The sequence below is a fragment of the Oenanthe melanoleuca genome, chromosome 1A (assembly GCF_029582105.1).
Source record: "Oenanthe melanoleuca isolate GR-GAL-2019-014 chromosome 1A, OMel1.0, whole genome shotgun sequence".
Lineage (NCBI taxonomy): Eukaryota > Metazoa > Chordata > Aves > Passeriformes > Muscicapidae > Oenanthe > Oenanthe melanoleuca.
This window is the reverse complement of record NC_079334.1, coordinates 63,648,622-63,664,973: the sequence shown is the minus strand read 5'-3', so window position 1 is coordinate 63,664,973 and position 16,352 is coordinate 63,648,622. Positions and strand designations below refer to the sequence as shown.

At 42.1% G+C, this 16,352-nt stretch overlaps 1 protein-coding gene across 2 annotated transcripts in view; it reads left to right on the top strand.

Moving 5' to 3' along the window:
- Positions 1-16,352, top strand: part of CAMK1D (calcium/calmodulin dependent protein kinase ID) — an 81,684-nt gene that overhangs the window by 29,121 nt on the left and 36,211 nt on the right. For both annotated transcript variants that reach the window (XM_056515699.1, XM_056515691.1), the window contains exons 2-3: positions 10,196-10,334; positions 13,751-13,877. In XM_056515699.1, coding sequence (XP_056371674.1) covers positions 10,196-10,334; positions 13,751-13,877 — 266 coding nt within the window. The remainder of the gene's footprint in view (positions 1-10,195; positions 10,335-13,750; positions 13,878-16,352) is intronic.

Sequence of the window (16,352 nt, the reverse complement as noted above, 5' to 3'; positions counted from 1 at the left end):
TAAAATGGGTTTTTGCTCGTACTTGAGTTACTTGCACATTTCTTAAGAAATACTTCATTATAAGCAATTAGAATTCTGAAGCTTTCTTTATCAATTCTCTGCAGCTTTCTTGGCACTCAAAAGTTGGAGAGCATAATAATGACATTTTAAATGTAGATATAGTTGTTGCAACAGTTTGATAAAACGAGATACCTATATAACTTAAGTTAGTCTGTTTGGTTTTAATATTTAGCTCCCAATTTTTTGTTTCAACAAACCGCTTGGCAAGCTGATATTTGCAACAATATATCTTGACTAGTTGACAGCATTTTTTTGGGCGGGGGGGGGGGGGGGGGGGGGTTAAAAATAAATTTTCCAGGGTTGTATTTCTCTAGAACAAAGGGATGGCTCAATGTTGTAAATCCTACAGATAAGCTGAAAAAAAGATAGAATTTGTGTGAGATACTGGGGATAAAAGAATCTTCAAAGCTCTTTCTGCACTGAGACAAGTATTAGTCAATACTATCTTTACATTGGCTATTTCTACGATGACATCTGCCTGCAAACTTACTTGTGAGAATGCAAGTGGAAAACAGGTCAGTCTCAGAAAAAGGAATATACACATCACCCTAAATTTCTGTTAAATGTATTTCACTGAAAATCCGGGTTATTAAAGCTGCAGCTGAGAGCTGACTTTATTGCACTTTCCTGTGCTCCTTTTTGGTACTTAGGACAATTCTCAGTGCTGCATTCACCTTATATTTCAAAATGGTTTACTATATATTGTGTAATTTACAGTATCTGTTTTCAGTTGCATCAGTTTTCATTATTTTTAGGTCTGTTCTTTGTAGTTAATGCTGGCAGGACATTGAGGTTGGTTTCCACTGGAAAACAAGTCAAAAGGAAAATAAACCAAACCTATTAGTGCTGAAACATGACCTTAGTTTTAAATTGTTGTCAGGTGAGGAATCTCCTCCAGATTTTAACTATCCACTTATTTTATGGAGGAATAAGACAGCAGTTAGGAAATAGATTGTTCCAGCCCTCAGATACTGGAAAATGTATTTTGAGCAGTGGTTTGTCTACAGAGCTGTACTTTTCTGTTTCCTAGAAGCAAAGTGAAAAAGATTGAGGCAACAAGATCACATGTGTATCTATGTATACACACACATACACACAACTAGCAAGAGTGGGCTGAGTTACTGACATCCCACAGAAAGAAGTGAATAAACCAGTGAGCAATTTCTTCTTTTAAAACCATGCTTTTGAGCTATTTAATACATACTGTGTATTTTTAATGACATTTTTTAAAATGCTGGTTTTTTCACTGGTGAATGCATTGTTTGCAGGGATATCAAAGTTTTGATGGACACAGGTAAAAGTCAGCACTGCTAAGCTTCAGCTTTACCTTTCCATTTAATGCAGAACCATGAAGATAAACAGGCTGAAGTGCCAACCTCTGTCATAGAATCATGGATTTGGGTTGGGTTTGAAGGGACCTCAAGGCTCACCCAGTCCAACCCTCCTGCAAGGAGCAGGGACAGTTTCCAGGTTGCTCAGAGCCCTGTCCAATGTGACTTTAATGTTTCCAGGGATGGGACATCCACACCAGTCTGGGCAACCTTGTGCCAGTGTTTCATCACCCTCCACAGCTCCTTTCTCAAAGTACAAGGATCCCACTTGAGTGTGATCAACCTGCTAATCCTGGGATGATTCCTTGATTCTTGTGGAGGTGCCAGTCAAACTATAGGGGCTCAGAAGAGTGAAAAAAAGGATGTGCCCATCTTCTGCACATCCTGCTGTTTGCAGACCTCAGCAGACTGCTGGGAACATGAAATTTTGCTATGATATTTCTTAGGATTTGACTGCATGGTGATGTTTTCGGTGGAAGCATGTCCTGGTTTGAAGGACAGGTGTCTGCCAATAAAAGCAGGAGCTTCTCTTTGAAACCGAAAATGTAAACCTCCTTCCTCCAAATTATTATAAATTTGAAATTAAGGGGCTCTCAGGCAAAGATATAGGAATTAGGAATATCAGTTCTTTACTAGGAAAATTAAAATAGAAACACAGTATTACAAACAATCCCCAAAACACTGACAGAATACAAGCTGACACGCCATCAGTCAGGTAGCAGTCCCATGACATGGTGGCTGCATGCTCCTGCAGTGGCAGGTGTGGTTCAGCTGGAGCAGTGCTCCTGTAGAAGGTGCAGTTTTCCTCTGAAGGTCCAGAGATGAAGTGATGATGTGGAAAGGTCCGGTGTTCCTCTGGAATCCAGTGGAAAGAAGGTACCTTGGTGTTCCAAATCTCAGTTTCTATCTAGGTAGGAAAGGCTTGGCTCCTCCCCCTGGCTGGAGCATCTCCCAGTGGGATGATGTAATTTTATCAGTCATACAGTGGGACTCAATGCCCCATTAACAGCAGATGATATCTTCCTGGAGGGAGGATGGGCTGTGGAAAAGATAAAGATGATTGCCCCAGCTGGTTTAAAGATGGCCCATTAGCAGATAATATGTCCCACGGGTGATAAGGGTCACTGCCCCACCCGGCTTCAACAGATGGTGATAGAATACACATTTCTGGCCACATCCTCTATTGCAACCCAAGACAGAATGGTGGTTTTTTTTCCTGTGCCTTGTAATGATGGCAGCACTGAGGGAGTGTTGCTGTTACTGGCAGGTCCCACATCACCCCCATGCACCACTGCCTGGGGGGATGAGCATGCATAGGGGCAAGTGGGCTGCTGGCTTCTGAAGGGCTGTCATAAGCTGTCACTCACAACAGTCTAATCACAAAAGACTTAAAAACCTGATGTCCTTTGTCATTTGGTTGCCCTTGGTTCTGTCACACTTTTTACAGCTGATGGGACCAGGGGAAATTTTTAATATAATGTTGGATCTCTGAATGTGGAATAAAATTTTGAATAAAACAAGACAGCATTGACCTTGAAGAATCGTAGACCTCAAAAGATCTCTGCAGTAGGGATTCTGTGAAGGAAAATGCTTTCTCCAAAGATTTTAACTGCCAAACTGTATTACATCCCTGAGCAGAGCTTTCCAGAGACTTAACAGTCTTGCCCCAGTGGAAACAAGTTTGTTCTCCAAAGCACAGCCTCACTACAGCTACTCAGCAAATGTCACATAAAACTTTTAATGTGAGTGGAAAATTAGTTAGTTTGCTCAGTTTGGTTCAGAGAAGTGGCCACAGCATTTTTGCCCAATTGTTTCCAAAACAATCCCTCAGGGTGGGAAGCAGCCCTTTGGAGCAGCCATCACCACAGGGGTGAAAGGGCTGAAAAAACAGAATAAATACGATGGAAATGTTGCATTACATTCTCTCTACACAACCTGGAAGGATTGTAATGAGGTGAGATCTCTTCTCCAAGGAAATTGTTGATAGGACAAGGGGAAGTGGCCTCATGTTGCACCAGGGAAGGTTTGGGTTGGACATGAGGAAAATTTTCTCTGCTCGAAGGGGGTCAAGCACTGGAACAGGCTGTCCAGTGAAGTGGTGGAGTTGCCATCCCAGAAAGTGTTCAAAAAGGGAGTAGATGTAGCACTTCAGGATATATTTTAGTGGGCATGGTGGTGTTCAGTCAAAGGCTGTACTTGATGTTCTTGTTGGTTTTTTCCAGCCTGAACGATTTTATGATTGAACAGCACTATCAAACAAGAGGGTGCTAACACTTATCCATCCCTTCCTGCCATATGCACACACCTGCATTCTAGAAAAATAAGCCAAAACTAATCCTGTGTCCTTTTTTTGGTGGCCTTGGAGCATCTATTTATGTTACCAGCAGATTTTAAGCTGGGTGATTTAAAGATACAATAACAAGGAAAGTCCTCGCCTTTTTCAAGCTGTATATTTTGTGATGTGCTGCAAATGAGAAAGTCAGGGCAGTTTTCTGACATATTTACTGTATAAAGCAAATCTCTGTAGGCCATACAGTAATTCTGTAGCAATATCTGTCCCTGCCTGATTAACACCCTAGATTATGGGTGCAAGGAGAATTTTCATCACGTACTTCGGTTTGCAAGAGGTCAGACTAAATAATCATAATGTTCCTTTCTGGGTCTAAAATCTATTAATCTGTTTACTCATTTTCCTTTTATGTGTTGCTTCATTTGAACAATGAGATGAGGGCAGCCAATTTCTCTTTCCTTTCAAACACCACATTGGCCATGTTTGCTTTCTGGTTCTCATGCATTTTTCACAATGCAGAGGAAATTTAAAGCCAAACAGAAAAGCCCCCCATTAAAAACAAAATACATTTTAAAAATGGAGGTATTTGTGTTAATAAGAATTCCTTCACTAGAGAAATGTAATACTCAAAGGCAGAACTTCTCAGGAATAGTCCCTTCAGTCTTTCTTATCTCCCGTCACACTTCAGCTTCATGCTGAGTTCTGTGCTCTTTCTGATTTATATTGTAGGAAACTGTGCATGTGTAATTCTGATCGATAAGCTGCTCACAATTATAATGTAGTGCTCATATTTAACTTACTTTTCATACTGTCCTGGGAGGCCTCTTGTTCCAATTTATGAAATCAGTCCTCTTTTTGTTTAGCATCCCTAATGTGCAAGTTTGAACAGTATTAGGGATGTGTCTACCTTTGCAGGGTGATTTTTCTACCATACATACAGCATGATGTATGGTGTTTTGGTGACTTGTCCAATGGAGAATGGACCATGACTTGAACTGCATGAAAGCATCAGGTGAATTTAACACCCTTCTGGAGGGAAAAGCCAACAGGCTCTGAATAGCTTTGCTGGGATTCTTCATGTAAATCCACCACTGATGAGTTCATCAATAAGACTCCTGATAAAAAGCAATTAAACTGTCAAGCAGTAAATGGTCCACAGGAATTCCAGCCTGTAGTACAAAAAAGGCAGAAAAGCACCAATGTTTTACCAAATGGCAAAGAAGTCAAAGTGATATTTCAAAGTTATTTTTGAAGCTCCTAAAACAAGCAGAAGGGTTCCTACACTCGGTAACAGTGGGGGATGCAGGGGTGAAGAAATGAGAAAATTTATCTGTACACATAGACAGTCCCACTGGTAGAAAGAAAGGGTAACATGAATACATTAATATATTACTAACTTATTTTTAATTCCAGTGTTTATTTGCTCTTTTATTGATGCATTTATTTGCCTGAAGGCTAACATATGTAGAGATGTCCCCCACCAGGCACCCCCAGAGAGGTGCCAGTCTGGTATCTGGTACCATGACCTGCAATGTGTGGGTGCAGGTTTCACTCTGCTGGCAAAAACAGCAGAAATTCAGAGAGATGGGCTCTTGTTTTCTGTTTATGAGTTTAGGGGCCTTAAATTACAAGGGAGCTTTTGTTTCATTCTCATTTTTAGTCAGACTACTTCTCTGAAACTTTGCACATTCTGCTTTCCTGATGGTGCTGCAGAGGAATTGGATGTTTTGGAAAAAAAGGTTGATAATGCCCTTTCTCTTTACCTGCAGCATGGGCAGTTTTCTTTTTGTTTGCTAGTTTGGTTCTTTCCTGATGAACTGATGGTGAAATGGGTTAATGTAAAGGGAAGGTGTAATAATAATGCTGAAATGTTTCCTCATCTCTCACAAGTTACATCTGTAAATTAGAAATTGCACAAATATGGAAACTGTAGTGTCAAGGACTGACACCAATCCTTGAACAGATTCTGGGGTAGGACACTGTTGGAGTGACCTCTCCTTTGCCTCTAATGAGCATTGCAAGGTTTTTCAGCTCCTTTCTTGCTGTCTGTGCAGAGTGTTCAGCCAACAGTGAGAGTCCAATTAACAAGATAGCTCATTCATGTACAAAACCACTGGTATTTTCAAAAAAGCTGCAGCATGGCAGCTTGTGCCGGAGGTTTAGATCTGCATTTGAACATCAAACTGGGAAGAAACAAGAAGCAAAACCCCCAAATCCAGTCAGGAAAATAAAATATTATATATGTAACTGTAGGAATTTATTGCAAACTCCATCACCAGGCTAGGTCCTCTGAAAGGTTTGTATCATCTGCATGATCCATACATGAAGTCCCCTTAATGAAACATGAGATCCAGAAGCTTTTTTCTCAGGAAACCCTGGAAACAGAGTGCAATCTGTGTTTCCCCAGTGGAATTGCAGATAATGTCCCTTTTATCATATGGTCAAGGTGGGTTCTACTGTCCCTCCTCAAACTGGGTAATGGAATTACATCCTGGCCTGTACCAGAAACAGAGTGGCCAGCAGGATCAGGGCAGTGACCACCTCCTGTACTGGGCACTGGTGGGGCCTCCCCTCAAATCCTATTTCCTCTCACCTGGAATATTTGTTCTGGCATTTTTCATGTGATTAGTCAGTAATATATACTAAAGGCATGTAGCCTCGGGTAAAGGATGTAGCAGGAGTTAAAGTAGTCATATTTATGGCAGGGTTTGGTTGTGGTTTTTTCATTCTAAACTAAATTATTCTTCTGGCCATTATTTTGAAATTGTTTCCTGTTGCTGGAGGCAGGCAAGGCATATGCTGGGGTGTCCATGTGCCACAAGGGACATTTGGCTCAGCTCCTTCTCCAAGTGCTGGGATTTTCCTGTGCTGCTTGGAGAACCAGGGAAAAGAAACTGCTCAGTGGCTGAGCAAGGACCAAGGGCTGGAGGCACACACATTCCACCCAGGCAGTCCCAGCAGACACAGCCATTCACAAGAGGCAGCTGTGGCTGCTTTGCTGAGTTTTTCCCAACTCTCAGTCCCTGGTCAGGGCTGATGCTACTCTGGATCACAGCGTGACACTTGAGCTGCTCCAGAGTTAAATGCTTTTCAAGTACCTGAACTTGGCTAGTTGTTCTTTGACTTTTTCTTTGCTGGGAACCAAGATTGAAATCACCAGGGGAAAAAGGTTCCTTTTGCTGCTGTTTGTGTGTCCAGCTCCGTGAGCCAGTGCCAGCTGCAAGACAGGAGCAGTTCTCTAATTTCCACTAATGAGAAATCCCCCCTACCCTCTCTTTCTGGGCAGAAAATTCTGTCTTGAATTCCTTTAAAACAAAGACCTAATTCTGCTTTTACTGCCTTCAGTTTCAATTCTGCCTCAAAATTGCCATAGAGAGGGCAAAGCTGGATGGTGCCATTAAAAAGAAAATAATTATTCTGGAGTATTAAAGGCTGCAGCAAATTGCAGCAGTGCTTTGTGAGTGCCCAGAACAGATGCCATGTCCCATCTCAGCAGGGCAGAGGGGGTTGGGATCAAGACCAGCAGACTACATCTCCACCATGAGTTTAGAGCTCAGATGCTCTCCCACAGCTGGTTTGCTCCTGTAACAGCACTGACTTAGGCACTGTGCAGGGAGCAGCATTCCCAATGGCACTACAGTTGAGTTAACCCTGTCCTGGAGGGGAAAACCCATAGGGACATAAGCTCCATATGGAAAGTAGCCATGGCCTTGAGTGCTGGTTGAAGAGCATCCCAGGGAGGTGGGGCTCAGCCAGGAGTCTTCCCAACAGCAAGGAGACTCCAGAGGTGAGGGCAAACATGAAATGCACCATAACACAGAGTTACCACACTAAAAACAAAGACCTTGGGTCTCTGCATGTGCCTGGGGTGCTGTCAACATTCTCAATAAGCAGGTGCCTGCAAATGTCAGGGCTGCTCCTCCTGAGTGCTTGGATTAAGCTCTGGCTTGCAGTGCATCCTTTAAGAGGTTGCAAATATTTTCCGTGTTTTGAAATAAAATTATAAACAGATTGAGCCCGGGTACAGTAGATCCACTGGACTAAATCTAACTAAGAAAAGCTTTCAATTAAGGAATGAGGCTTAAGAGGGGCGGGGAGTGAGCTGGAATGGACGGAAATTCTGTCAATTTAGTGAAAAATATTTTGTGGACATATACTCTCTGCAAAGATCAAAGGAGAATTTCCTTGTGCAGGAAAGCATGTGATATAAATTGGTATCTACTAAAGCAGTCCATTGCTTGAATATAACAAAAGTAACTGTATGAAACTGCAAAACAGCACACACTGCATTTTCATGGGGAGATGTACTGTATTCAGTGATATTAATTACTGTGTGGACTTAATTTTCAGTGCAATAAATCCACAGGAAACAAAGGGATTACAAGGGAAATACAAAATACAGTCAGCTAATAGGAGCCATATTCAGTAAGGTTGTATCTGCCTTCAGTGAGGGTGAGGTGTCTGTCCTCCCTTGGCAGGGCACAGGATGGGCTGGGCAGGGGCTGCAGGGCCAGGAGGGGCTTGGAGCAACACTCTGTGTATTCACACATATGCATATATGAATTCTAATAGATATAAATATGTATTATAAATAAATCTATAATATATGTGTGAAATACAGCTCCTATTTTGAGAAACTAAAAGAAGGAAAAGAAAGGGATTTAATTTAGGCTGCTGGTGGACTTCAGACCCTGGGTGAATTTCACCTCTCTTGCAGTTTCAATTTAGTGACAATATGTTAGTAAGCTGGTTTTTTTTGTTTGCCTAGCACTTAATAGAAGGATTATCTGCTTTCTTTTCTTTTTCTTCCAAGGTTGCTTTTAATTTTCAGAGCTGAATGTGTTCATTTTTAGTGGTAGCATTCTCTCCCATTCAGGCTCCAAACTTCCCTAGGAAGTGACTTCATGTTATTATTCAAGCAGATTATTGCCTGGAGTGGCTGAATTACCTAGTGTTCATGCAATGGCAAGCTCTCAGTCCATATGCATTTAATGACTGTAATCATTTGTTATTTTCTCTTTATTAGGTTTGTTTTTAAAGAAAGTTTTACTGTGCTATTTATGATATGCTAAGTGGTGCAACTTGCTGAAGAAACATATCGTATACATTTTACTTTTTAATAGGCTTTGTTTGCTAAAATGGAAATCTTTTATTTACCCTAGTAGGGTAGTTTTTTGCTGACAGTTTTATTATTTCAATTACTCAGACGTTTCTTTCCTCTTTTGTTTCCTCAGATACTTCTCCAGGGAGTTTTAATGTGCCATTCTTTATTTAAGATTGGGTTCAGAATGTGTTATTTCTAGCAAGGCAGGGAAAAAGTGCAATACAGCAGACATTAAATAGTGGGATGTCAAGGTTTTATTTTCTTTCCTCTTTGAGTTGTGGAATCCTTTCCTCATTTGTGCCATCTGGTGATTAATTGCACTGATAATCTGTGCTCCTCATCAATAACTGTCTCCTACCACTGCAGGCAGGGGCTGTGCTCTGCCTAAAGAGTTTGTGACTTTAGATAAATGAACATACATGTGTGAGTAAAGGAGGGGACCTCTGAGAGCATTTAAAATTAAAAACAGGCTCCTTTAATAAACTAATGCTTTTACATTAAAATTTAAAAGCAGGCTCCTTTAATAAACTAATGCTCTCTAGGTAATGGCAGCAACTCTTGAATGCATTTAGCTTGTGGGGAAAGAATGGGACCATTCCTCCAGGGCAAACCCCAAGCCTTGGTCAGTGGAGTGAAAAGAGAACCCCAAGGGATCATTGGAGGAGTGGTCCAGCACTAGCAGATGGAACTGCCTATGCAAAGTTCTTTAGGGTGGGACAGCATGGAAAGTCTGCTCCCCTGGCTCCTGCTGGGGTATGATTGTGATTCCCTCTGCAAGTGCTAGTGAGTCTTTGACCACTCCCTGATGTGTGATGGGTTTTATTTTCCATTATAACCTGACCAGTCCTTGGAGAAAATCAAACCCAATTCATAGAATCATAAAATACACTGTAGTGAAAGGAGCCCATCAGGATCATTGAGTCCAACTGTCCCTGCACAGGACACCTCAATCACACCCTGTGCTGAGAGCATTGTCTAAATGCTCTTGAACTCTGCCAGGTTTGGTGCTGTGGCTACTTTCCTGGGGAGCCTGGTTCAGTGCTCAAACACCCTCTGGATGAAGAAGTTTTTTCTGATATGCAACTTAAACCTCCCCTGATTCATCTCCAGGCCATTCCTTTGGGTTCTGTCACTGTCACCAGAGAAGAGATCAGTGCCTGCCCCTCCAGTGCCCCTCATGAGAATGATGAAGAGCACAATGAGGTCTCCCCTCAGTTTTCTCCAGGCTGACCTGACCCCTACACAAAGGTTTCCCTTCCAGACCCTTCTCCATTCCTGGCCCTCCTTGGGCAGGGGGAGCCCCAGAGCCGCAGGCAGATCTGCTCTGGCTACCTTGGCCACCCTTTAATGACACAGGAAGGGCATTGCAAAGGCCATGCTGACCCTCCTGCTTGCCCTTGTGCCTTGCAGGGTGTCTGGGGGAGAGCTGTTTGACCGCATTGTGGAGAAGGGGTTCTACACGGAGAAGGACGCCAGCACGCTGATCCGGCAGGTCCTGGACGCTGTGTACTACCTGCACCGCATGGGCATCGTGCACAGGGACCTCAAGGTATGGCACAGCCCCCTGGCACCTGGGCACTGGCTCTAGCCCAGCAGAGATGCTCCAAAGCCTCCCTGGGTGGTTTTAATGGGGACTCTGCACTCGGTTACAGTGGGAGTTTTGCACACATGATGTGAGGAAAGGCCATTCAGACCCAAAATGTCACATTAAGGCAGAAAACCCCTCTCAGCTGAGGTGTGTTCACTGCTATAAAGCATTTTGCAGGTTTCCTCTGCTATATTTACCTTTATTTAATAATAACTGGTAATGATAGTGGAGGAAAGTTGAGTGGTTTCCTATCATTTGAAGCAGTGTTCCTGGAGACACTGTTAACAGCAAGGATTCTTCTAAGGACCATTGTGTGCCAAGGTGATATTTAGATGGTTTTCCTTTCAGCTGCACCATATTATCACATCTAAACCTCTCAGCTTCTCAGGTTAAAAAACTCCTAAACATTGTTGTTTTATTGCTTTCTTCCAATATTTTAAACTGCCATTAAGACAAGCAGAAAAGCTTGGACTTGATAGCACTTTCATGTTTCAAATAATAAATTAACAGGAGATACTAGAAAAAAGATACAAATTTCAAAACAAAACTGTGAGTTCTGTTCCTGAGCTACTTAATTCTGCCAAAGTTTGCTGCCAGAAATGAAGATTTCAGTGATGGAAATAACACCTCTGGCTGTATTTTGGAGGGATGCTCTGAACAGGAGTTTCCTTGGATGTTGAGGCAGAGCCTGTATTTTTCCCCTGTAAAGAGTGGAATTTGGCTACATGTTGTGAGCCTTATATAAGCCTTATAAAAAGGCTTAATGAACATTAATAGAGTCAAGAGGCACTGCAGTCCAGTCCAGACAGTCCCAAATAATGGGTTTCCTGTGAGGAGGCACTGGTGAGGCTTCCATCTCCTGCAGTCTCCACATCTTGCCCTCAGTTCCTGTTCATTTCCTGCACTTATGCTGAAGTGCATAGAAACATTTTCATATTTATAAGAGCTCCACAGAATTTCAGTATGGAAGTGCTGTATTTTAAAATTACCCTCTTGCTCTCAAATTCAACTTTTAGGAAATAACTTCAGGCTTCCTTCTGCCACCAGCATTTTTGGAGTGAAGTCCAAGACCTCTTAAATCAGATATTCCACTGTACAAGGTCTTGATATACTTCTCTTTATAATCTAAAGCAGGTTATACCTCTCATTTTAAAAAATAATCTTATTTTAAAGTTCCTGTAATAAAATACAGGATCTGGTGATTTGGGAATTAAATTCATATGAAAATTAATTTCAGAGTTTATGTAAGGCCAAGCTGAATTTAGATCAAACCAATCTTCTCCAGTGGTATTTTGTAGCAAAGAGTAGCTCTTTTAATCTTTCTCTCTTTTGTTTGCAGGTTTTTGTGAGTACCATATCAATTGTCAAAATGACTCATAAAATACAGTATATGGGGAACACCTGCTGAGAATTTCTGTTTGCAAAAACATACCATGATGAGAAAAACAGAGATATAATAAGGCTTTTTATGATCTCAAAATATCAAATTAAGTGTAAGGTTCAAAATGAAACTCTGAGAAAGAGTGCACTCTACAAAAATACAACCCATGAAACATCCATAACAATTATTTATTGTAATTATGTGTGTATTCAGATATCAGAATAGTGCTTTCCTGTAGTTGGTAAAAGCAGATCTGGGTTCCAAGTCTCTGATCTAAGTAATGCAGCAGTAGATTAGAGGAGCTGGCAGCAGATGATGTGCAGGGCAAGTCCGGGTTGCACAAAAAGGACTGAAAGGCTCAAGCAGCTCCACTTGGTACAGAGCCACCTTGTTAATGCTTTTTGAGTTAACTAGCTTGAGGAAACAATTATTTTAAACAAGTTTGACTTTTAAATGTGTGGGTTTCTTGGCCTAAATAAATGTGAGGATGTAGGAGCCTGAGGTGAGTTAGTAGAAGTTGTTAGGAAATAACTGCTTTTCCCTTAATTCTGAGTTTACCAACCCCTCAGCAGATCACAAAGGCAGTAGTAAAAATTAGGAGTGACTCCAGCCTAGGACAGAACTGTAGTCCTCAACATTGTAAAGTCCAATTAAAGCACTGGACTTGCAAGTTATCATGAGAAAGAAACATAAATGGCACAACTGCATATTTATTTTTAGGAACTGAATAATTTCCCTTTCTATCTCAGCCCTGCAGGCCCACAGCTGAGGCTGGGGCTTGCAGATCCTCTCATGGCTATTGTGTCCCATGTTTCCACAAGTCCTGTGGACAAAGCCATCACTGAATGCTGGGGCTGGGGAGGCAGGAAATTCTTTAACCTCCTGAGTGGGGACATCACCCTCCTGCACTCCTCCATCCCCCTTTCCCCAGAGCAGATGGAGAAGGGAAGATGGATGCTGCTGCTGCTAAACTGCAGCTTCTCCTCCTTACAAATCCGAGCCTGGATGTGTCCCAGGGAGTTTGAGGATGTTGTGTGGCCCCAGCTGCTCCTCACATTTCCTGGAGCACACAGCAGGCTGCGTGTCAGAGTTTGTACCAGCTTTGGGCAGAAAATCCCCCGAGGCTATTTGGAAACATTGGGTACCCAGCACTTCTATAGGTGAAGACCCAAAGGTCCAGGGCCCATTGCCACCAGGCTCAGGGCTGCAGATGTGACTCTGATGAGCCCAGATGTAAGTAGGGGAGAGATGGGCTCTCACAGCACCCAGCAAGAGCTTTGCTGTGCAGCAGCAGCACATTCAAAACACATGGGTTCAGGACTGTCTGGAGCAGATGGAGGCTGGTTGGGCTCTCCAACCCCTCTGACTGTGGCAGAAAAAGTCACAGGGCTTTGTGGAGTGATCCTTGTTTTCTCTTGCCATAAACAAGTTGCTGTGCTTAGTGCTATAGCACATTTTTCCTTCAGCATTTTTTCCTAATCAGCTCTAGCTGAAATATCCTTGCTTCAAGTCTGTTAACTGTAAAGGCATTTCCTTTCTCAAAACAGTTTGTTTCCAGTGGAGAAGACACAAAAATCCTCTAATACCTCCTTATTCCTTTTTTCTTTTTTCAAATTCTGCATAAAGTTTTTTAGTTGGATTTGCCATATTTGCTTGCTTTCACATGAATCCTTCTGTTTCACCATCTGAAGTGATCATACACCAGACATATCTCACAAGTAAGGGATGAGCCTTATCTGAGGTGCCAGAGGAGAATTTTGTTATCCCAGGAAAGTTGCTCAAAGCTCAGAGTGTCAGGATCTTCCATTTGTTGCCATACAGGAGTCTGGAGAGGATCTCCATATATGTTTTAAGAGCAACTCTTTAGGCTTAAGGCAACCAATTTATATTTGTGTATGGTGTGACTAGGGATTGTATTAAATGCAGTGCATGGTTCAACAGGTGTTGTTACTGAACTCACATACTCAAAACTCATTGTGCTTATTTTCCCTTCTAGCCTGAGAACCTGCTTTACTACAGCCAGGATGAAGAGTCAAAAATCATGATCAGTGACTTTGGATTGTCGAAGATGGAGGGTAAAGGAGATGTGATGTCCACAGCCTGTGGAACTCCTGGCTATGTTGGTAAGAGGTTTGCTTATATTTCAGTGAAAATTAAATAATGCTCATTTTCTGGTGCTGGTACATGGTGCAGGTGAGATTTTACAGATATTTGTTGGATTTTAACATTTGCCTGTGCTCTGTCTTGTGTGCTCTTCCCCTTTGGGGTACAGTCCTGCAATCCAGCCCTGGGTTTGTGTGGTTCACTTTCCTGTTTTCAGTCTTTTGAGGAACAAGTGTTCTCAAAGACACTGCTTTAGCTACACCACAGCATGTAAGAAAAGCCTCAAATGTATTGCTTCTGCAAGAAAACCAAGAAGCTTTACCTAATGAAATGTATTATTTTAATAATAAATAATAGCATTTGCCAGATTCCTCTGATAGAAGACAGTAAAATGAAAGAGCTACATTTATTCAGACACATTCAGTAATCCTCTGTTACAATCACATTAAGTTACTGATTCAGATACCAAAATGCAAAAGGTCTTTAGATCCTTGGGCCTTCCTGGACAGTGTCAAATTTTTTCAATTATTTATTCTTTGCTCTTCTGTCCATTTGGTAGTGATTGTACAAGGCTACCTATTAGCAGCATGTTTACCAGCAGCCTGTGAACACAGTTAAAGTGGCTGAAAGTGAGCATTAGATGGCAGGTGCTGATGAGGTCTGAGCAAACACTATTTAAAAGGCTCCCTTTGTGTACAAGACATGCAGCAAGGCTGTGCCTCATATCACACCAAGACCATCAGCTGAGGTGGGAAAATAAACTCTGGGGTACCCATGAAATCCATGAAACTGGCAGTGGATAGATTTGTCTCAGATCTTTCCAGCAGGAAAGACTGGATGTTTTCCAGCTGTCAGAAGCACTTTTTACTTTGCAGCTGCCACCTCACCTGTTTTCATAGTTCTGATGATATCATGGTACAACAATTCAGATTAGGTGACTATGACAGTGGTACAGATTTGCCAAGGTACTTTTTTATGGGCATTATCTCCACACTCTGCAGACACACTCTATCCCAATAAAATCAGGAAAAGGAACAGATTTCTGTGCTTTCCTGTTGTGGAGCCATCAGGCCATCAATGTTTTATTATCAGACATGGGCCAGGAGGCACTCTGAAAATCACACCAGACTGGAAATCTTCCAAAGCAGTAGCAGGAATTGAGCTGAGAGAACACTTTTCATAACTTTTGCTGTCAGCTCTTCTGTCCTTATCAAACATGTTTTATTTTGCTCTGGAATAGGCACTGACTAGAGTGAGTCTCAAGACACAGGAAAGCTTAGATGATGTTTGCAGAAGTGCTGATGAAAATGAGGGAGTGACTCTGCTTGGTCTCTGAGTGATCTCATGCAGCCTCTCATCATACTATTTACATCAGAAAATGTGTTATTTTGGAGAGGGAGCTCTTGGAGCCTGTGACAGGAGCTGTAGTGCTTTGAGAGATGTTTGAGAGCTCTCCTTACCCGTGGTGTGGGCTCTGATGGCTGCACAAGTGTCTCCAGGCTTGTTCTTACCTTGCTGAGTAGGATTTACTCATCCTGGTTCAAGAGGTCATGGCCTCTTATTTCTGAAGTGCTGATGGGACTTTTCCCTCTCCTTCACAAAGAAAACAGCTTTAAATATTTGTTCTATTTGTCCTATTTTTTTTCTCCTGCACTGGATGCACCCCCACCTTTAGTGCTGTACTTTTTTTTAAACATTATAGGTTGCTCAGACAACATTTTCCAAGCACAGAATGTTTTTGTTGCTGGTCACTGTGGTGATGCCCACAAATGGTCCTCCTTGAGTGCTACACCTGATATTGTGGTGGTCTGAAATTTGCCTGCATCCAGAAGCTTTCATGTCTTCCAGTGTCACTCCAACTTGCAGCACCTGCCAACTGCCCTCAAACCAATGGGAGAGTCATTCCTTTAATGGCACAGCATGAATAAAAATCCTCAGCCTGGCTAGGGCAGACCAGTGCCACAGTCCCAACCCAGGAAGTGCCCTGTCTGCCTCCTCTTTTTGTGTTTGCATTTGCTTTCCCACATTTTTTATCTCAGGTTAAGTAAAACTCAGAGATTCATCACTTAAAACTCATTTCCTCATTTTCTTCAGACATAGGTAGAACACTCTATTTTCTAAGATCTTACTAGAACTGGTTATTTTTATCAGTTTAATCACTTTGCTTTTAAATTGCTGGAAGAGATTTAGGCACATATCACATGTCAGAGGCACCCAGGGCCTTTGGCATCCACTGCTATTTATACTTCATCTCCAGAAATGGGTCCAGTAAGATCCCACTTTGCAAAGTGCTGGACAAGCTTCTGACTCAGAAGCAGACCTGATCTTAACTCATGTCTGCTGCCCAAGTACTTGCAAGTATGCAAGCTCCCTGTCATTTCTGTCTAATCTCCCTGATCAAGATGTACTTTCAACTCCTTGTGCTTCAGTTTTTATCTCAACTTTCCTTATTTTCATCTGCAAAGAACAGTAGTATCTGTGACACTAAATGCCTG